The sequence below is a fragment of the Phocoena sinus genome, chromosome 14, assembly GCF_008692025.1.
Source record: "Phocoena sinus isolate mPhoSin1 chromosome 14, mPhoSin1.pri, whole genome shotgun sequence".
Lineage (NCBI taxonomy): Eukaryota > Metazoa > Chordata > Mammalia > Artiodactyla > Phocoenidae > Phocoena > Phocoena sinus.
This window is the reverse complement of record NC_045776.1, coordinates 59,234,337-59,256,246: the sequence shown is the minus strand read 5'-3', so window position 1 is coordinate 59,256,246 and position 21,910 is coordinate 59,234,337. Positions and strand designations below refer to the sequence as shown.

The 21,910-nt window shown below is 48.4% G+C and overlaps 1 protein-coding gene across 5 annotated transcripts in view; it reads right to left on the bottom strand.

Annotated features, from left to right (window-relative positions):
- Positions 1-1,198: 1,198 nt before the first annotated feature.
- MTCL1 (microtubule crosslinking factor 1) overlaps positions 1,199-21,910 on the bottom strand; it is a 123,995-nt gene continuing 103,283 nt past the window's right edge. For 4 of the 5 annotated variants that reach the window (XM_032654375.1, XM_032654379.1, XM_032654376.1 and 1 more), the window contains 5 exons: positions 17,130-17,384; positions 12,139-12,435; positions 10,266-10,297; positions 7,346-8,831; positions 1,199-2,372 (listed from right to left, as the gene is read on the bottom strand). In XM_032654375.1, the coding sequence (XP_032510266.1) occupies positions 2,178-2,372; positions 7,346-8,831; positions 10,266-10,297; positions 12,139-12,435; positions 17,130-17,384 (2,265 nt within the window). In that variant the 3' untranslated portion in view covers positions 1,199-2,177. The remainder of the gene's footprint in view (positions 2,373-7,345; positions 8,832-10,265; positions 10,298-12,138; positions 12,436-17,129; positions 17,385-21,910) is intronic. The other variant, XM_032654378.1, reaches the window with a different exon arrangement.

Genomic DNA, 21,910 nt, shown 5'->3' with positions numbered 1-21,910 from the left:
AGAGGCTGGGCCTGAAAGAAATCTTTGTCAACTTGCTGATAGTTTGTCTACAGCTGTGTCTAGGGGGTTAAGTAGAATATTTCCTTTTTTGCATTAAAAATTATTACTGTGGTAAAATATACACAGCACTCACCATTTTAATCATGTTTAAGCGTAGAGCTCAGTGGCATTAAGTACATTCATACTGTGCAGCCGTCCCCATCATCGATTTCCAAGCTTTCTCACTTTCCCAAACTGGAACTCTGCACCTGTTAAGCACGGTCTTTGTTCTTTCCTCTCGCTAACTCCTGCTAACCATTATTTTACTTTTGTATCTGGAATTTGACTACTCTAGGTAGCTAAGTGGAATCATACAGTATTTGAGGCTGGTTTATATCCCGTAGCATAGTGTCCTCCCAGTTCATCCACACTGCAGCAGGTGCCAGAATCTCCTTCCTGAGGCTGAAGAGTATTCCAGTGTATGGACGAACCACATGTTGTTTATCTGTCATCCATTGGACACTTGTATTGTTTCCACTTTTTGGCTACTGTGAATACAGCTGCTGTGAACATGGGTGAACAAATATCTGTCCAAGTCCCAGCTTTCAGTTCCCCTGGGCCTACACCCAAAAGTGGAATTACTGGATCATATGGTAACTGTTTAACCTTTTAAGGAACTGTCAGGCTGTTTTCTGCAGCAGCTACAGCAGGCTCCAATGTCCAACAGTACTTTGCGTTTATAAAAAAAATATTTAGTTTAATGGTGATGGAACTGTGGTAATACTGGGAAAATAACTTATACCATAGCGGGTTTGTTACTGAAAGATTACAGCTAGAAGCTTCAGCCTGAAATAGTTCTTGTTTTCTTCATCAGCACCACTTCTTCGTAAACTCCTACTTATCAAACACTGGCAGCTTGGGCTGCATCTCAGTCCAGGGATGGAAACGGCCTCTCCCACCTTCCAAGGAGGGGAGAGGGTGGGCGCATTCTGACTGTGGATAACTGTTTTCCTCACACTTCCTCACACCCCCTCGCCCACCCATTTTGGCTTTTTTTTTAGCAAAAATGTAGTCGCCTGTTTATTCCAGGATGCCCTTGCAGAGAAACTGCAAGGCCGTTGTGCACTCACAGTGCATCCCAGTCAGATACGTGAGTGGCTGTATGACCCCCCCCCACCTCACCCCCTCCAATGGGAAACTTTTGCGTGAGACACAAGGTCTGGGACAGGCGCCGTCGTGTAAAGGCTTTATTTCTTCTTCATCATCATCTCATACAGACTCCGAGGCACAACCCTCTCTCTTTCCATTTGGTATCCTCAGGACTCTTTGTAGTGTTTTTCCTTAAACAAGGAAATTTGGAGTAAACACTGTATTGCCTGTTAATCTTTTAACAATAATTTTAAAATGCCATTGCTGTTGTATCATCAATGTGAGAAGACAACAACAGTACAGTACGAGGGGGTTCACACCGTATCACAGTGGGACAGAGGGCTCACACATAAGCGGGGCGAGACCACAGCAGCGGTATGTACATGCACCCCAGTGCTTCGAACCCAAAGACGTGCAGGTCGAGAATATGTGGATTATACAGCAGGTCTGGGCAACCCGGCTGAGGCCTCTCTACCTTTCCAGAATGCTGCCATCTATCCCCTCAAGGGTATAGGAGATCTGCCTTGTCTACTGGCTTCATGGTTTTATCATTACAAAAAGTTCACTGAATCCTACAGTCTGAAGCATTTCAAAAATTCTTAAAAAACAAGAACACTGACAAAATAAAATTAACTTAAAACACTCTAATTCAACGTGGAAATAAACCAAACCAAATGTTAACAGTGCAAATTTAACAGTGAGGCAGTCAGTATCGCGCGCGAGGGTGTTCAGAATCTCTTAAAAACTTTGTTTTTAAATTTATATCTTATTTTTTTGTTTAATATACTTTCTGTAAAAAAGATGGAGACAAAAATAGTTTTCTGAGCTATGAAAAAAATTAAGTTCTTACAGGCACGTTTACTGTTTCATTCTAGAAACATCTCAGATTCACAGGTTGAACATTCAGCAGCTGTGTTATTTTTTTAAAAAAAACATTCTTTGACCTTGGTAAAACCAGATCTCTCCTTTTGGGGTAGAGTTCGGTTGATGATGACGGTGTGGTTATGCAATTACAGTGAATTATTCCAGATAATCCATGCGAGCCTGCATCACAGGTGTGGCTTCTCCCCGGGCGGCCCCTCGTCGCCGAGCTCCTCCAAGGAGGTCAGGTCTCTGGGTGACGGAGCTGGTGAGGCAGTGGGGGAATGTGGGGCCCAACGGGACGGAGGGCGACGCTTTGCTGGTCTCTCGGGCCTGGAGAAGCAGGGTTCTAGGGATGGAGCTAGTGCAGAACAAGGGAGTTCCTTCAAAGCCGAGGAAGAGAAAGACAGGGTTACTCAGACGGACAGGTCCTCTGGGAGGTGATTTCCCCCAAACAGACTTCTCAGTAGACTCAAGTGCAACAGACCAGGGTGTCTGCAACTTCTGAACGCTAAGTTATACATTGCTCACGGAGTATAAGTTAAAAAGGTAAGAATTCAACACGAATGACTAGTGACGACAGTAATGGGAAGATAGCAAATTATGATGAAAACGTGGCATGAGATGGGTGTGTATATGAGGCGCCTTCGGAATTGGGCTGCAGCGAATGGAAGGGGGGGGCCAGAGTCCTGAGTGGTCTGCCTAGTCCTAAGAGGCTGGCCATGAAGGGATCTATGACTCCATCAGGCTGCACCAGCAACGGGGCTCACCTTCAAACCAACTCTGCTACCGTTTATTCCAGGTTGACTGGCACTGTGTTAAAACTCCCACCACATGGAGATAATGCTGCAGGCAGAAACTTTCATTTAGGTGGTTTTATCTAATGACTCTTCCTGGCAGCAGCATTTAAAAAGTGGAGCCCGGGCTTTCCTGGTGGTGCAGTGGTTAAGAATGTGCCTGCCAATGCAGCAGACACGGGTTCGTGCCCTGGTCCGGGAAGATCCTACATGCCACAGGGCAACTAAGCCTGTGCGCCATAACTACTGAGCCTGTGCTCTGCAACAAGAGAAGCCACGACAATGAGGAGCCCGCGCACCACAAGGAAGACCCAACACAGCTAAAATAAGAAAAACAAAAATTTATAAAATTTTAAAAAGTGGAGCCCAAGTGTGCTTGTGCTTCTATGCTACAGGCTTCTGCACCTTCTGAGGACCAATAACCCCGGGACCAATCACCTACAGTACGTCCTCTCAAGGCTGCTGCTCCTTTTTTGGTATTAGAGACTGTTGAGCTACTTGTCCTTACTCTGCACGCCAGGACAAAGGACACTGACTTGAGATCTGTGGGCACAGAGGTGTGGGCAGCTGTGACCTGAGGAAACGGTGAGTTCTATCCACCCGGACACCCACACAACAAGAGGCTGAAGAACACAGAACAAGGACCTCAGAGCCACTCAGGAAGTAAGTCGAGGGATATAAAGAGATGTGATGAGCAGAGCAGAATGAGGACCATGTAATCATCAGAGCCGACAAAGAGGACAGGGAGAAGATGGAGGGCGGGGCACAGGAGGGATGGGGGAGCGGTCGCCGCCCAGGGGCAGCAGAAAAGGAGCATCGACACACACACGATGACTCTATACACTAATGGAAACCACGACAGCCAAAGCTACCTCGCCTGTGAAAACACGTCAGCACTGAAACAGCCAAAATTAAAGGAAACGTCCTCACCTTAGCCCAGGGCACGAGGGACGGTGGCTCAAGAGATGTGTGGTTTGTGCTGCGTACGTAAGTGTGTTGGTTTGTAATAGGTGTTGTCTAGCAGTGTGTGGAGGTTGCCGGCATACGATTTTTGGACACCACTGCGCAAGCTGATGCTGAGTGACAAGGGTTTTCTGTTAATTTGTGCCACCTCGTCACTAGCGTCTCTGCACAGAAGAAATGCTGTGTGACCATGAGTTCAAGGGGACAAAGTTCTCTTTAGTATCACAGCAGCACATCTAAGCAAGCAATGCTGTTTTTTCCCAGCACCTCTTCTGGAAATGGCCTCTGGAGCCATTCTTTGTCATTTTTCGTGGGTCATGTGCTTAGTCTTTGGGAGCCAGTTGTATTTAAGGCCAGTAGATAAGTGGATAAGGGGGTGGGTGACTATATTCTTGATCGGAAACAAGGTTGGTATTTTCTCACAAGCTTTGATTCAGGCTCTGAAGGTGATCTGCAGTTTTGGAGCAGGGACGATTGTGTTGTTTAGTCAATTAACACAAATCCCTTGAGCACTTACTACGACCCCTATGGTGACCCCTGGGAAGGACAAGATACATTTGTATTTATTCCCTCTGGTGTGGTTTTTGAAAAAAAAAGAAAAGCCTTATGCGTAATGGTCACACCTTATTATAGCACGTGGCAGTGCACAGCCACCGAAATGTCAGTGAGCAGGCAGGCCTACGGGGAACACGCTCAGCTCAGAGACCCTGCAGGCTGGACGGTTCCCTCGCTGGCCAATGTCCTGTTACCCCTTCGGGAGCATACTGGCTGCAGACTGCACAGGAGAGGGGAGATCTCAATAGGATCTCTACTGAGCAGTCAGTACCCCGGGGGGCAAGTGGTCCTGCCTGGGCCTGCCATCGGTCCCTGCAGGTGGACCCTGGGTCCGCCCTGAGCTGCATGACAACCTCTCCAGACAGTGTGGAAAGAAGGAAGAAAGCACTTACGGCGTGAGGCAGGCAGGGCTAGAGTCCCCAGGGGGCAGTTAGTAAGACAGTTTGGTTCTGGACAGAACAGACAGACAAAGAAGAGAAAAAGCAAGTAGGTTTGAAAGTACTTTTTAAAAAAGAACAACAGTAAAGGTTTAAAGTCAACAGGCCTGGTGGCAGCCATCTGGAGAAGCGGGCACACAGGCCGGCCCCCGCCTGGCCGGAGCAGGAGGGGCCCTCACGACAGAACAGCTACAGACCTCTCCCTTCCGCTGGCTATTCTTCTCTTCTCCCCGAGCTGCCCCTTGGCATTTAACATTTCCAACACCCTACGACTGCTGTTTTTGAAACAGAGCCCATTAAACAGCCAGATTGTTTCAGTCACAATGACCAAATGACTGCAGCTCAGACTAAAACGTGCCCTTCGAATTTTCCACTGAGACATTTCCAGATTATCCTCTCTCTCCACACCAGACCTGCTCACAGCTTCTAGAGAGAAAGAATGCACCATTGTGCATTGGTGCTATGTCTTCAAGAGAAACAGAGGAATAAGTAGCTCATGGGGTTAGAGTGAGGGGAGAAAGGGAGTTTCCTACTGTGCCCGTTCCTGGCTAGGGATGACTCCATCATCACCCACGTTTAGCTGTCCCATTGAGCACTCTGGGAAAGATTCTCCCATATGGGCTCAGAGGAGGGTGGGAAATCTGAATTCATTCTGATTTTGAAATGAAAACTACCACAAGTCTAGGGAGGGATGGGAAGGGGTCTTGGGGTCTCCAATGGGCCTAATATAGTAAGTCAGGTCAGGTGAGGAATAATTCCACTGGAGTCTAGAATAAGCCAAATTCCAAGCCAAATTCCAACAGCAAAGGAAAAAGAGCCCATGACATTTAAACACTGCCCGTGAGAGCTCCATGCCAGTTCTGAACCCCTGACACCGTCCCCCTTTAAATCAGCCATCACCTCTTTTGGTAGTAAACACACCGAGTGAGAAGAAAATCTAAACAGACACTTCACCGAGGACCAAAGGGGGGCACAGCTTTATATGGATAAAGCCATTTTCACGCCTTGGTTTAATGACTCATCACAGCACTATTTCCTTTCTAGTCTCACAGATTGCCTGCAGCATTCATTCGTGACTCAAAATGTCTCTAATATAAATGGACACCACAGACAAGCTAGTTAATGCTTGGGACAAAGCTCTCATTCCAAGAAGGTGTGGCGCTCACCTAGCTAGACCCTCTGCAGCAGCAAACCACTTACCTGAGGGGCCCTGAGGGATGGGGTAACAGAAGCCCGCAGAAGACACCATTTGTTACCTGAGAACACAACGTCCTTCTCAGAGCACACAGCTTTATCACAAAGACGTGTACCTTTGGCAGGCGTAGGCCACAGACTGTCAATATTAGGTTGAACCATATGGTGTTGCCATTTCTGTAGGTCACTGGCAATTTCACATGGTTTAATCTATTTCAGATTTAAACTCTATATTTTGAGTTAAATGCCTCTTGTTGGGTTATACTGGGAAGCTGAGCATTCCTTTTCCCACTGTGGGTGGATCAGGTGACACAGGAAATATACCTCCTCCTCTCCTCACCTGTGCATCTGGGGCTGCAGAGCCTTGGGAGGGAGCCTGTATGTGTCTTTCTCTAACCTCCGCCATCTGCCCAGCCTGGAGAATGCCTACCGGTGTCTGGATTCCACTGCTGTGGAGGTTTTGCATCTGGGTTCCTGGTGGGTCAGGCCTCACCCCCAGGTCTACACATAAGGGTGTCTGACCAAGGGCTGGGAAACCTCCTCTGGCACTGCGTGAACGATAAGGCCAACATCACCACCGTTTTCACCCCCGGCATCATCGTCGGGCTTTGTTTTATTTCGCTCATCCTTGCCGTGGTCCAGTTATACCACATGTGGGTATGATCAGGGCAGAATTCAAGATCGACTGATTTGCAAATAACCTTAAGGGGGGAGGGATACAATAATAATCACATACTAATATGTGACAATATGGATAATAAGCGTGGTCACAGGTAACAATAATAGGTGATGTTTAAGGGGATAAGGATAATAATCGCGTTGTATGAAGGCAGGATGTATGAAGGCAGGATTTTTGACCTTATCCATTCGTCTCACCTGGTCTTACTGCTAAGAGAACGCATGCATACAGAGAGGGTAATGGGATTTGTGAGACGTGAACCTGCTGTCTGCACTGAAGCCAGCGCTGGGATCCAGACACCCTTCCTGGAGGTCCTGACGAGAGGTCTTCTTCTATGTCCACCCTGTCAAAACCCTCTCTCTTCGTCACACACACAGCTGGAGCAGAAAGCCTGATGTTGCCCACACACGCTCCCAGAAGGAGGGGAAATATGAACCTGAATGAAAAGCCCTGATAAACAGACAAGCATGGATCGCTGAGGCCACAGTGGAGGACCTGAGTCAATCCCTGAGCTACTTAGGAAAACCATCTCATGGTCCTCAGAGGATCACTGACGGCAATAAAACCAAGTTCTTTTTTAAGAAGCAGCTCAGGGTTTGCGTTCCTGCTTGTTCCATCCTCGCCTGAACCTCCTGAACTCACATAACCTGGTACAGCCCCAGGGCCAGCTGTGCTGACACTGAAAAGGATGAGCCGCAGGGGGAGGGGGTGGGATACTCAGCCTCCTTTACCTCGATGGACCCTGGCTCGGCTCTGACCGTCATTTCTCCCACGGGGCCGTTGCTGCTGAGACTGGGGGTGCCGTGGGTGGCCTGCCTCTGCTCCTCCTTTAAGGCGTGTTCCAACAGCTTCCGGTGGAGGATCCGGGCGACGTTCTCGGTGAGCGTGTAGCCGGGGGGAGCAGACAGGTCCTGCCTCGCAGGCGTGCCCTCTCCTCCTTCCTCCCTGCACGTCTCTGAGCCACCCCCGACCGGGCTGGGCGACCGGCCTCGGGAGCTGGGGCTCGTGTCCTGGCCCGGGCCCAGCTCCGGCGGGGGCTCTGCAGAACGAGACCGACTGGCGGCCCGCACCCCCTTCTGGAAGGGGTCCTGCACCATAGGGCTGTGGTCGATGATGCTGAAGAGGCTGGAGAGGCCGTCGTTGATGGCGGTGTGCACGGGGCTCTCCCGAGTGGTGGTAGAACGGGCCCAGGCTGACTCGCCGCAGCCCTTCGGGGCCAGCCCCGGGGAGGTCCTGCTGCTTGGCTGGTCCGCTCTGGGGAGGGGCTTCCTCTGCAGCTTGGGAGACCCGTACTTGGGGGAGCAGCATGTGCGTTCAAACTTGGCCTGCACCTTCTCGATGGCGGGGGCCACCTGCCTGTTCCTGAGGCCGCGGGAGGGAGAGGACACGGGCGTGGTGCCACCCCCTGCCTTGGGTGTGAGACACTTGTGGGGGCTGCTGGTGACGGCGCTGCCCCGCAGGGCTTCGGTCTGCAGGCCGATGCTGATGGTCTGGATGGTCTGCGTCCCTGTTGTCCGGGACCCATTGGTCTGGCAGGCCGTGTCCTTGACCGGAGGTTCCCTGGGGCTGGAGCAGACAGCGCTGACAGAGAAGGCCACCTCCTTCATGTCATCACTCAGGTTCTTGGACATCTCCAGGCTGTGCAGCGGGGAGGAGAAACCGAGGGTGCTGTCGAGGGGCCAGAGCCCACCCTCCGTGTAGTCTCGGGTGTGCTTGGAGGGGGCACAGGGCCACCTAAGAATGTGTTCAGAACAGCCCCCCTTGGTGTCCCCCGGGCCCCCTCGGGCCCTGCCCTCACCGCCTGCCACCACGGTGCCATCCAGCCTCCGCACGGCGGGCGGGCTGTGCAGCATCCTCACCCCGGCCTGCTCGGCGCAGACAAGGTTCCGCGGGAGCTGCTTCTGGCAGTGCTCCGGGCTGGTCACGGTGTCCGTGGTCAGGGTGATGCTCGTGGTGAGGTACCAGGAGGAGTCGGAGAAAGGGTCGGTGCTGGCCTCGGGCCTCGCCCGACCCGCCTCGGTCCTGTCCGCCCAGGGGTCTGGGGGCCTATCATCCCAGCTCTTGCTGTTGAACTCCTCGATGTACTTGAGGTCATCTGGGGAGAGGGGTGGGGTGATGTCCTCCTTGCTGCTGGTGGCGGGCAGGCCCTTCTCTGGCAGGAAGGGAGAGCCATCCATCAGGCGCTGGAACTCAGACATGGATGAGACGGACACGGCCCTGGGGAAGGGGAGAGGAGAGGTGTCAGCTGCCACCGGCTAGGGAGCCACGGCCCTGGAACCCCTGACCCAGCACAGCCTGTGTCCTGCCCACATGCACAGTGCCTGTGTCTCCACCTGAAGGATCAGGACACGTTCCAGCTGCCTGATGTTTTCCACTCTTGGGCTGACCCTCTGGTGTCCAACAGGCTTTTATGGCTCTGGAATTGCTGCAGGAGCCTTGTATTGGTCAGAATTTACTACAGCCGACCCTCAAAACCGTGGCAGAGGTGGGGCTCCAGGGCAGTCAGAGCTAAGCTCTAACCCTGCTCTGCAATATTCTAGTTCAGTGCATGGATGCTCCACAGGAAGAAGGGGAGCCTGGCTGAGGCCTGGCCTCTCCACGTACTTGATGGGCACCTTCAACGTCGAAGCTGCGGGAGCTTCCCGAGTTCCCGGCATTAGAGCAGGCGCACATCCCACAGACGTGAACACACCACAGTCCCAATCCAAACGAGAAACTGGAGCGGCGGGGAGGGAGAGATGCCACCACAAAGCAACTGTGACCTGAAGCCTTCTCCGCCCATGGGCCTCATCCTCTGTTGGCTTAAAGCACTAACAGTCTCCCAAGGCCAACAGAAGATGTGGAGGAGAGGAGGGGCAGTGGAAGGTGTGATCAGGCTGGCGAATGGTTTCAACACCATTTCAAACAGAAATCCCCTCTGGCCCTGCCCAGACCCACCCACAGGCTCAGTCCTCCCCTTCCCTCTCTACTCAGTTTAAACAAATTTGCTTATATGTGCCTTTTCAGACATGTCCCGCCATACATATATGGGTTACTAGAATCAGACTAAATTAGAAGAAAGGGTTTCCATGGGCTTTTCAAAAACCATTTAACACAATCATGTCCTTATATACACAACTCTAATCACACAGCTCTTACTGTGACACTAACACACACATGAACGCAGCATAGCACTGGCCTTTTTGTTGCTAATAATTTAAAATGCCGTATTTATGAAATTAATAATAAAGCAACTGCTTATCCAGAAGTTTTACTCTGCGTCATTTTTGAAGAGTGTCACAGGACACTGCAGTGACAAGACAGAATTTTAAGACCAGGAGGATTTTTTAAATTTTTCGTTACATTGGGTCGTTGTTGCTGCGTGCCGACTTTCTCTAGTTGCAGTGAGCAGGGGCTTCTCATTGCAGTGGCTTCTCTTGTTGCAGAGCACGGGCTCAGTAGTTGTGGCTCGAGGGCTCTAGAGCACAGGCTCAGTAGTTGTGGCGCACAGGCTTAGTTGCTCCACGGCATGTGGGATCTTCCCGGACCAGGGCTCGAACCCGTGTCCCCTGCATTGGCAGGCAGATTCCTAACCACTGTGCCACCAGGGAAGCCCAAGACCAGGAGGTTTTTACTGCAGTAGCCTACTATCATTTCATCAATCTTACTTACCTTTGAAGATTTCCCTTGTGATTTTCTTCTTCCTATAAAGAAGAAGGAAGTTTATCTGAATTGGTTAACATTGGCTGCCTGGGGGCCCTCAGGGTGCTAAGTGATTTGTTTTTCTCTTAGGACAATACCATTTAAAACGTACATGGGAGCCAAGTTTGGGCCAAGAGTGCCTTTGCCTCTCAGCCCTTTGAAGTACAATAATGACACCAGAACCCAGGGGTGATGAGGGGTTAGAGCCTCTGAGTCCAGGGAGGGCCCACGTGAATGAGAAAAATTGTCTATAAACATTGTCACAAAGTGGCTCTCCTGTGCTCCTCAAAGGGCATCACTAAGCACGTGAGCTTCAAAGCTGCCTCGTTAATGACTGAATGTGAGTTGTGTGTGTGTGTGGGGGGGGGGGGGGGAGAGGGAGAGGGAGAGGGAGAGAACAAACGCATGCAAGAGAGGAGAGGGAGAAGGAAGGGAGGACAAGGGTGAGAGCAAGTTAGGGGAGAGACGTCTCTTGGCCTCAGCCTGCCTATAGAAGTCGGTGTGAGAGGTATAGACTACTACATATAAGATAAATAAGCTACAAGAATGTATTGTACAGCACAGGGAATACTGCCAATGTTTTATAACAACTAAAGGGAGCAGAACCTTTAAAAATTGTGAATCACTGTTGGACACCTGCAACTTATATTGCACACCAACTGTACTGAATAAAAAATGCAGAAGTCGGTGTGACACCCTTAGAGGGCTCTTTGTTTTAAACATCGCCCGTGGGAATCAGGGAAGGTACAGTGACCTCTGCTAAAGAAGAGAACATGCACACACGGTCCTCCTGAGGACACCCCCGTGCGGACCAGTCCCGAGGGAGCGAGGTCCAGTGAGCCTTGGAGGTATTGCGACTGAGTCCTGGCACAGCAAACCGCCTGAGCATCCCCCAGGGAGCCCTCCCGTGGGATCTGGCCACTGCTTTGAAGATGGCACAGGAGACGATGCCACTAGATCCCCGGGGTGGCATGCTGGCGCTGTCACCGCTGCTGGGTACAGGTGCCGAGGAGAAGGCACTTGACCTCGTCGACCTGTGACTGAGAGTGATCCCCCACTTCAACATCCCTGCCTGACGGGCACCCCGTCCGCTGAGCGTGTCAAATGACGGGTGCAGCCACTGTGAGATTGGCTCAGGTATGATTCCTAAAATCAATCTTTAAATCCCAGTTTTTAGAAAGTCATAACCAAAAAAACCCAATGCTGTGCCATGGAGATTTCTGCACAGAGCTAAGCTCTTCTATTTGCTGATCTAAGTTACATAGGTTTCTAGTGTTGGATTTTTTCCCCTTTGCACAGATAAGGTATTTATTGTATGTCACTGGTTAGTGACATTTGTTACTTTCTTTAAAGCAAATTTTTTTCCTGTTATTGTTTTCTGGAATGAGAAGGCCGTACTATGATTTTAAGAAAACTTGCGGCTCTGCACTTCCCAGGATGATCTATTGGGTTTGCCAGAAAGTTCGTTTGGTTAATGAATACGTCGTTAAATAAAGTTCTTGCTGAAAATGAAAAATGTCTTTTATTTTTACTTAAAACTGATCGAACTTTTTGGTCAACCCAGTATTTCCTCTTGTGTTTCACTGGACACTCCCATTCCTGAGACTCCCATTCACACAGGACCCAAGCCCTGAATTTCTGAACCTGAGACAAGCAGCTAAGTGAAGCAGGGAGCCTGGGGTCAGGACCACCAAGCAAAGCTCCTGCATCATGAAGGGTTCGTTTTTACTGACCCCAGAGGCTGTGATATGCAAAACCAGGGGCCTGCCAGCCACTCGGCCGCCTTCCCAAGCCCCTGCCCTCGGTCCTGCCGCAGGTAACTAGACCCCAAACCCAGGCTGACCTCGGGGAAGCAGTTCCTGAACTCCCTCTCGGGCTTGCGGTCTGGAGGCTCCTCTGGCTCGTCGTCCAAGGACAGGGCATCCAGGTAGAGATTCTCCCGGGCCGAGCACCTGTCCGATTCCTTCAGCTTGGACAGCGGCTGGTCCTCAAACGTGCTGGAGTCAGTGTCCATGCAGGGCCACGTCCCCGTGGGGTGGGGTGCCCAGGGGCTCCCCGTGTGGGCACAGGGGTGGACATCGCCTTCCTTTTGATCACAGAGGAAACTGCCATCTCTCCGGGGACTGTTTACTTTCTGCAACTTGAGGGTTTTAAAAATGAAAACAATCAGCCTCATTTTTCTGTCTGTTGCTCCCTAAGGTCGTGGTTTCTCCACAATTTGGAATTAACGTATGGTCTCTCTGAAAGATGGTGAGAAGTCTACGTTCTTAAAGTTCTGACCTTAATTTCAAAACTAACACATCACAAATGCTTTTTGAAAAGAAAAATCACAATTTTATATGGACTAGAAAAATCTGCATTAACCACACGCCAGCCAGCTCCTTCTGATGAGAATATGTTATTGTATATAACTTTGAGTACTGTGCTCACAGGAAATTATACATGTATTTTTTTAAATCTAACATTACCAAACGACACATTTAGAACTCGCTTTTGGTAATTACCTTCAGAACGTAAGGCACACTCAGTGGAAAGCCATCAGTGATAGCAAACTTCTGAGGGTGAATTTGATTTTCCTAACTAGCAGAGTTTCTAAATAACAACAGAGCATGGTCTCCAAATTACTTGAAATGGGTCCTACATAAATCCCGAGTGATCACCTGGGTTATAACCACTGGGTGTCGAAAACATCTGACACTTTGCTTGAGAGGATTAAAATTTAGCTACAGAGGTAATTAAAGATCTGGTATGACTAGAAAAAGAAACAAAAACATGAGCCACATAGTTTGGAGTCATACTTTTCTCTGACTTGGTAAAATGCAAGCAGCAGCAGTGGGGAAACCTCAGGAGACCTGCAACCAGTGTGTGTGGCTGGTCATCTCAGCTCAGTGTCCCCACCTGTAAGAGGGGTGCCCCTCTCTCTGGGGCTGTGGGAGGGCTGCAGGCCGGGCCCGGCGTAAAGCTCACTGTTCGTCAGCGGGACCACCACCGACCCCCCTTGAGGCCTGCGTGATTCCTCAGGCCTGGGGGCACTGATAAACGAATGCCTCATGCCCTCACAGCAGGGGGCCCTTCAGGAGGAGCCGCGTGGAACCACAGGGACAGGCAGGGACACGCGTGCCTGCAGTGCCCTCTCCATGGAGGAGCCCTGAGGGGCTGCCCTGGACCCTCCTGAGCTCCCCTCCAAAACAGGCAGAAAGCACCTTAGGTCGGCTCACACACTCCACCGCCCTGGCTGCTCTTTGGACTTGAACTCAAGGGCGGGGGCAGCAGAAGTGGTGCTGAGACGGTGCCCGGAGGCTTTGACCCTCCCTTGGAAGCACATTTATTTACCCTTTAACAAGGCATCTTTCACAAACTACATCTCCTGTCCTAACTGAAGCCTTCATCAGCAAGCTGGATAAGTGTGGCCTGTGTGTCATAGGGAACAAAGCCATGAGGAGTCATGGGGACTTTTACTCATTTCTAGCAATTTCTGAGGTGGTGGAACCAGTCTCAGAGTATTATCTTCATTTTAGGAGCAAGATGGCGATTCAAGCAGCTGCAGCTTAAATGTTAGAGTTTGAGGCAGAATCCCAGTTGAATTAGGGAACAAGCAAGTCACCGGGGGTTTCAGCTCAGCCCCCTCTGCTTTCTACTCCCTCCCCAGTGACATAGCTCTCAAAGATGCTAAATGCTTTCTTTTTTAAAAAAATGAAAAGGAAAGTTTTTTATTATGTTCATCTAATGCATGTCAGTGTAATTTAGTTTCAACATATGATCATCTCCAAGCTATTTCGGGCACAGAATTAAAATGCAAGAATCACATTTGAAGCTGTAAATGTGCACGGAGGGTGTGTGTGAAGAGCGGGGAGAATGACTACAGGGGAGAGCTATGATCCAGCATATTCTCACTCAGCAAAGTGGGGTTTCAAAAATAAACCTGGGCAGCCAGGAGCAATGTGCACTAAAGCTGTAAGTGTTAGTTAGGTTCCCTAAAAATGAGCTGGAGTGGTTTCAGCTGGAGGTTTCTGCTGCCAAGATGCCTCTGCAGTGCTGTCATAGAATAAATGATCCCTACAAGGATAGGGTTTCCTAGGAGAGTCATTTCAAACCAGGCATCAGCACCTACTGTACTTAGAGTCCTGCAGTAGAACAACTTATAAAGCAAACACCAAATTTACAAGGTTTGCAGGCAACAGTAAACCCTTGAGAATGTCACTTTACCTGAATTGGTCACAAGAAAAAAGGTTACTTTGTACACAGGTTTTAAGAGAACAGCCTTTCATGCTGCAGAGGTAACTGATTTAAGGAAGTCACTGGAAGAAGAATGACATGGGCGCTTTCATTTAGTCCTTTACCACAGCCAACTCCTCAGGCCTCCGCAGGCTAACAGACTGAACAGAGGAGAAAGTAGTGTAACTCCAGGAAAGTTAACTCTCACCCATCAGATCTGGGTTGAGACAGATGCTGATAAGAGAGATGGTGTGTGTTACATGACCTTAACCACATTCCCACAGTCATTCGTCATATCAGATGCCTCACATGGCACAGAAATTATGTAGGAATTCAACACCACCGGGCAAGTACGAAGCATGTGTTCTCAAAGTGGAAAATGGATTTAGTGTTACTTCTTTCACCATCTGTATTAGGTCATCACAGACAAGGTTACACGGCCCACCACATAGATATCGAGGGGCATACGTTATGAAGAATGTTTGTCTACGTGTCTTGTTGTAGATGTCTGCACATCTACGGAATGTGCAGCTAAAAGTTAAATGAATAAACAACTCAATAACTGATTAAAAAAAATCATACACTACACTTCAGCCAATTTCCTCTTTTACAGAGAATACCTGTAACTGCTTTTCCTCATTTTCAGGATTGGGTACTGTGATTTTTTAAATGTCAAATATTTGCGGGGGGTGGAGGGAGGCTGGATTTATTTTTGAAAGCCACAATTGCATATCTGAAGCATCAACAAACCCTCTTCTGAAAACAGCGATGAAATCATTGTACAAAACCTGCGGGATCCACCACACAGATTTCAGGAACAGATGAATGAACGCCCCAGAACCCACGTGTCTTGAGTCCATTTTGCTCAAAGATGTTAACCTTGATGACTGAGGTTCTGAGGCTGTCATCGTGGTAGGGCCATGGCAGTAGTGACAGTCTGGAAATGGAGTTCAGCCCCTGCCCACTCATCTTTCCAAAGATAGTCTTAAAATGGGGTGGCTGTTCATCCCTAGGGCATTAACTCTTCGAACATTAAATGTCACGGGATGTCTTACTAATTTTTCCTTTACTTCTAGAAATTCCTCATTCCCCAAAGTAAAATGAAGCCCTTAAAGACTTGCTTAACTTACATCCAAGGTGTGACTTCGAAAATGAAGCCATGATGAGACCAACAAGCCTACAGCTCACGGGCAAAGGGGTGATGACGATGGCCTTGCTGAAGTGCGGGAGGGACAGTGTGTACGGTCCTGGAGGGATGGCCAGGAGGGACCCTCCCTGATAACGAGGTACCTGGAGGAGCCAGGATACTGGTTAACGAACAATGGGTGAATCTGTGACCACTTTGTAAGGGTATGTGCTGCATCTGCCCCTACGATTCCCACCCGACAGCTGATCCTCTGCATAGAGCACAGGCACACAGGGGATTTAAGACAGAAGATTCTTCTCAGGTGCCACATTTCTAGGCCAAACAGGAAGTGGCCAACTTTCCTTCGATAGGATTTGGGGAATTTTGAAATGAGCCATATCATCTACCAGTCTGGTGACTCAGTTGTGTGAGTAACCAAACCCAGGAAGGATGTTGGGCCTCTTTATCTGCAGTGCACTTCTGCTCAGAGGTTTCAGAGCCAAAGATTCCTGGTCCTTTTCAGTTCTCTCTCCCTCACCCCCTCCCATCTCAGCAGTGAGCAGAAACGGACCTTTGCCACTGCACCTGCAGAACACAGGTCCCATGTCTAGGGATAATACAGCACATTTTCCAAAAGACAGCATGGATATTTATGATAGAATAATGAAGTTATTTTTCCTGCATTCAGTTTATTGATTAATACATTTCCTTGAGGCCTCCTGAATTTATTATAAGTGTGACAGGCTGAACTACAGTGCATGCTCTGTAAAAATCCAGCCAGGGTAGAATCCCAGTCCTTCATCAGTTTCATGTGAAAATTTAATTTGTGCACTACTCAGGCAGGACTGCAGCTACACAAACTGTCCTAAGTCTGACGCAAGGCAGGGAGTGATTATCTCTAGAACAACAACTCCCCCTTTCCCACAGAACTCATCTACATTTTTCAATGTTTGTTTAGCTGAAGATGACGAAAGATCAGTCACTTCCCCTGTGTCCTGTCTAATCACAGCTCCACAAGATCCACAGCAGGTGCAAACAGCCTGACTTCCTACTGACTTCAGCAATTTCTTTACTAATGGACAACAGTTCCATTCAAGCTGGAGCAGTCACCATGACCACATCTTTAGTGGCAGACTTAAAAGCTAGTTTGCTTTTTGGTAGAAATCACTTCCTAAGGCCTGAAATAATCTCATCTTTCAAGTTTAGTCTTTAAACACCTTTAAAAAGTTACCCCCCAACCGTACACACACAGGGAAGTTACCCACAGACTTTGCGATGAAAAGGTCTGTGTCATGGGAGGGCTGAGCCTAGGTCTCCAACACCAGAACTCCTAGGATTTCTTCCTCTTCCTCTGGAAGCCCCTACATCAGCCTGATGCAGCAGAGACCTCCGAGCTGTCTGATTTTCCCCTTCTGAGTGCTCTGATTTCCAGGTCAGGCGTCTCTGCCTCCTCCCCTGGGGCATCCTCACCTCCTCCCCTGGGGCATCCTCACCTGTTCGATTCTCCACAGGAGCTCCTTCTCCTGCCGCCCCCACTCCTGCCGCTCCCGGTCCAGGCGGTCGAGAAGCTCTACCTTCTCTCGGTTCCAGTTCTTCTCGCTGTGGTGGATCTGCCATCGCAGGTCCATGACCAGCCCATGACTGTCAGCCAGGAGCTTCTGCTGTGCCTCCCTCTCCTTCATGAACACCCCTTTGCTGTCAGCAGAGGAGCCCAGGTCTCCCAAGCTTTTCTCAGTCTTCGCTTCCAGCTGTCAAGGAGAACAGACTTAGGAACTTAGTCCCTGACAGTCTCGCGTTAGTAGGTGAAGAAAATCTCAGCACGTTCATGTATTATCCCTGGAAACATGTTTAAACCAAGATCTGACCAATCTTATGGAGGAAGCACTTTTCATCTTTAAAGTCGTAATTAAAAACATCTGACATGGGAGAAAATGTGTAAACAGAGCAACTGACAAAGGATTAATCTCCAAAATATACAAGTAGCTAATGCAGCTCAATATCAAAAAAAAACAACCCAGTCCCAAAATGGGTAGAAGACCTAAATAGACATTTCTCCAAAGAAGATATACAGATTGCCAACAAACACGTGAAAGGATGCTCAACATCACTAATCATTAGAGAAATGCAAATCAAAACTACAATGAGTTATCACCTCACACCAGTCAGAATGGACATCATCAAAAAATCTACAAACAGTAAATGCTGGAATGGGTGTGGAGAAAAGGGAACCCTCATGTACTGTTGGTGGGAATGTAAATTGATACAGCCACTATGGAGAACAGTATGCAGGTTCCTTAAAAAACTAAAATTAGAACTACCATATGACCCAGCAATCCCACTACTGGGCATATACCCTGAGAAAACCGTAATTTAAAAAGAGGCGTGGGGGCTTCCCTGGTGGCGCAGTGGTTGAGAGTCTGCCTGCCGATGCAGGGGACACGGGTTTGTGCCTCGGTCCGGGAGGATCCCACGCGCAGCAGAGCGGCTGGGCCCGTGAGCCATGGCCACTGAGCCTGTGTGTCTGGAGCCTGTGCTCCGCAACGGGAGAGGCCAAAACAATGAGAGGCCCGTGTACCGCCCCCCACCCCCCGAAAAAAGCGTGTACCACAATGTTCATTGCAGCACTATTTACAATAGCCAGGACATGGAAGCAACCTAAGTGTCCATCGACAGATGAATGGATAAAGAAGATGTGGCACATATATACAATGGAATATTACTCAGCTATAAAAAGAAACGAAATTGAACTATTTGTAGTGAGGTGGATGGACCCAGAGTCTGTCATATATACAGAGTGAAGTTAAGTCAGAAAGAGAAAAGCAAATACCATATGCTAACACATATATATGGAATCTTAAAAAAAAAAATGGTTCTGATGAACATAGAGGCAGGACAGGAATAAAGATGCAGACGTAGAGAATGGACTTGAGGACACAGGGAGGGGGAAGGGTAAGCTGGGATGAAGTGAGAAAGTAGCATTGACATATATACACTACCAAATGCAAAATAGCTAGCTAGTGGGAAGCAGCTGCATAGTACAGGGTTCTCCAGCTCAGTGCTTTCTGACTATCTAGAGGGGTGGGAGGGAGACACAAGAGGGAGGGGATATGGGGATATACGTATACATATAGCTGATTCACTCTGTTGTACAGCAGAAACAACATTGTAAAGCAATTATACTCCAATAAAGACGTTAAAAAAATCTGACAGAGTCACACAGAAGGTGAAGCAGTGAATCCACCCAGCTTCCCAGAGTCTGCTTCTTACTCTCCCTTCCCAACTGTGAGTCACCACATCTCTTGCCTGTCCTGCTGTACAACTCCTTGCAGGCAGGCACGTGTCTGTCCCTACATCCTTAGGGACACCATGTGGAACCTGGTGATGGGAGAGTGATGTAACCTGGCAGTCTATAATAACACCCAGGAGATTAAAGACCAAAAACTAACAAGCAAAAGAACTCCCATCTAGACATCACATGCAAACTGCTGAAAACCAAAGAGGAAACCTTGGAGGCAGACAGAGAAACAAAATAAACCACAAATGGAGGTGCGCAGACGAGAATGACAGCAGACCTGTCCTCGGAAAGTATGTAAGTCGGGGGAAAATGGAGTGACATCTTGAAAGGGCTGGAGGGGGAAAATGTCAACCTCAACAGAATTCTATACTTAGCAACACCATCTTTCAAAAATGATGGAAGAAAAATGCCTTTTCAACAAATGAAAACTTTAAAGCAGGCTTACATTTCAAGAAATGATAAGAGGAAATTTTCAGGCACAAGGAATATGGTATCAAGAAACACTTGGACCTGCACAAAAAATGAACACTGGAAATGACCTAAATAAATGCAAATATAACTCATTTCCTCCTCTTTTTAACTGCTTTAGAATACTACTGAGTATCTGAAGTAAAAATAGTTGCATTGTATTTTGTCTTTAGAGAATGTGTAGAAGTAAACTGACAACAGCACAGAGGACAGGAGGAGGGTATTGGGGGTGTACTGTTGTTGGTGAATGTGATAAATTTTAGTGAAAGACTCATGAACATAAAGATGTATCCTTTTGCCTATTCTAGTTCAGCAGATCCCCGAAGTCTACCTATGGACCCATGTTAATCCGTTCAATTCTAATGGTTTCTAATCCATTCTCTACCTCAATACCAGAATTACCTCTTAAAAACGCAAGTCAAAATGTTTTACTCGTGTGATAAAATCAGGATTAATGTTTCAGTTCCTTGGCTATTCTGCTTTCCACTGTATGTGACAAGGTGCAGCTCCTCCGGTGTGCCATGCTCTTTTCTTCATGATGTCCCTTTTTTGTCCAAAAGACTGTTTCTCTCCTTTTCCATGTGTCCACTCCTGTTCATCCTCCGAGATTCATTCTACGCAGGGCTTTCACAAACAACCCTTCCCTGAACCCTCAAGCCGAGGTGTGTGCCCTGCACGCCCCCCCGCCATCCCTGAGAGCCTGTGTACAGGCCTGGCGGGGCACTTGCCACACTAGTAGTAACTGTGGCCCTTGTCTGGTCTCCCACTGCACTGAGAACCCTTTCAAGATCTGTCTTATTTGTTGGGGGATCCTGGCAGTTAGAGCAAGGTCTGACCTAGGAGTCAGTTGAAGGAATCACAGATTTGGGAACTGACATAAGATGGCTTCCACTGAAAGAAAATACTTCACTTTCGGTAGAATTCAACTGTTTTGCATTTAAGTAGAAAAGGATAAAGATGAGTGAACTAGCATCAGCCCACATCCATCATTCCCTGGGCTCCAAATGTCTGAGAAACTGGCTCACATCAGAGATTATGCCTCCTCTTTTTAGCTACGCTTACATCTCTGAAAATATTTAGATTTTTCCACTACAAACATAGTTTTAAGGAAGTTTAAAGGCAGCTCATCAGAACGCCCTTACTCATTTCTCATCCACTGCCAGCTCTTCAGGCTGTGAACTAAGATAAACAGAAAATCTAGTAAGAACCTCCTGCCCAGCAGTAGGCAGGAGTCATACCTGGGTTAGCAGCTGCATCCCTTGCCCAGCCTGGCCTGGTGCTTCGCCTGCAGAGGAGGCTATACCTGTGCTCCACCCAGGGACGTGAGCCGGACACTTCTGCTCCCTTGGACCAGGCAGCAGTGCCCGTGAACTTGTGGGTATACCACGGGAGCTGTCTTTTGACAGGACAGACCCTTTAATCTTTTATCAAGGCCATTTAGATGTCTTCTTTCCAGGCAAGTGTTTTCTTTCATGACTGAGCCAGTTCATGTAAAGTTTTGATTACTTTATGGTATGCCTCAAAACAGGGCCTAGAAAATAGATTATCAAAGACGTGCAGACCTTTCCTCCCTTATCGTGATCAAGGGGCTGGAAGAAACCTGGAGGAGCAATCTGAGCGAGCAGACCCTACATGGGAAGTGACACCGCTTTCAAAGACTTCCAGGGAGAAAGCACTTAGAAAACAGCGTTCCTGGCTCAGCCCGATCTTAACGACCAGGGCTGGGGTCTCAAATCTCCGAGAGGCTCTGCTCTCTTGTGGGCGGTGGAGGCAGTAACCTGCTCTCAGCTCCAGTTGCACTAAAGGCTCTGTGGTCTGAGACGACACGCTTCCTCTGGGCCTCGGGCTCCTTCCATTAAGTAAGGACACCGAAATTGATCAGACTTCCAGGGCTGCAGTGGGAGGTAGGTCTACAAGCTCTTTCTGGTATTGGGAGAAATCTAACGAAAAGCATTCATTTCCTTTTTTCAGAGGTAACTAAACCACGGAAAGCATTCATTTCCTTTTTTCAGAGGTAACTAAACCACAATCTGCTTTTTCTTTGCCCCTGTCTGAATTCTGTCAGTGCACTCTGGTCACGTTTTTCACCCTGGTCATGCTTCAGTGGCACTAAAGACAGCCTTGCTCCCTTCTCCCCACCTCTTCACCAACACTTGATATTTCTAGTTTTCCTGATAAGAACCATTCCAGCAGGTGTGAGGTGACAGCTCATTGTGGTTTTGATTTGCATTTCCCTGATGATTAATAACGTAGAACATGTTTTCATGTATCTTGTTACCTGAAGAAAACGAAAACACTAATGTAAAAAGATATCCCCCATGTTCATAGCAGCACTGTTTACAATAGCCGAGAAATAATGCATAACCTAAGTGTTCGTCGACAGATGAATAAAGAAGATGTAGTACATTTGTATAATGGAATACCACTCAACCATGAAAAAGAATGAAATAATGCCATTTGCAGCAACATGGATGGACCCCAAAGGCATTATGCTAAGTGAAATAAGTCAGA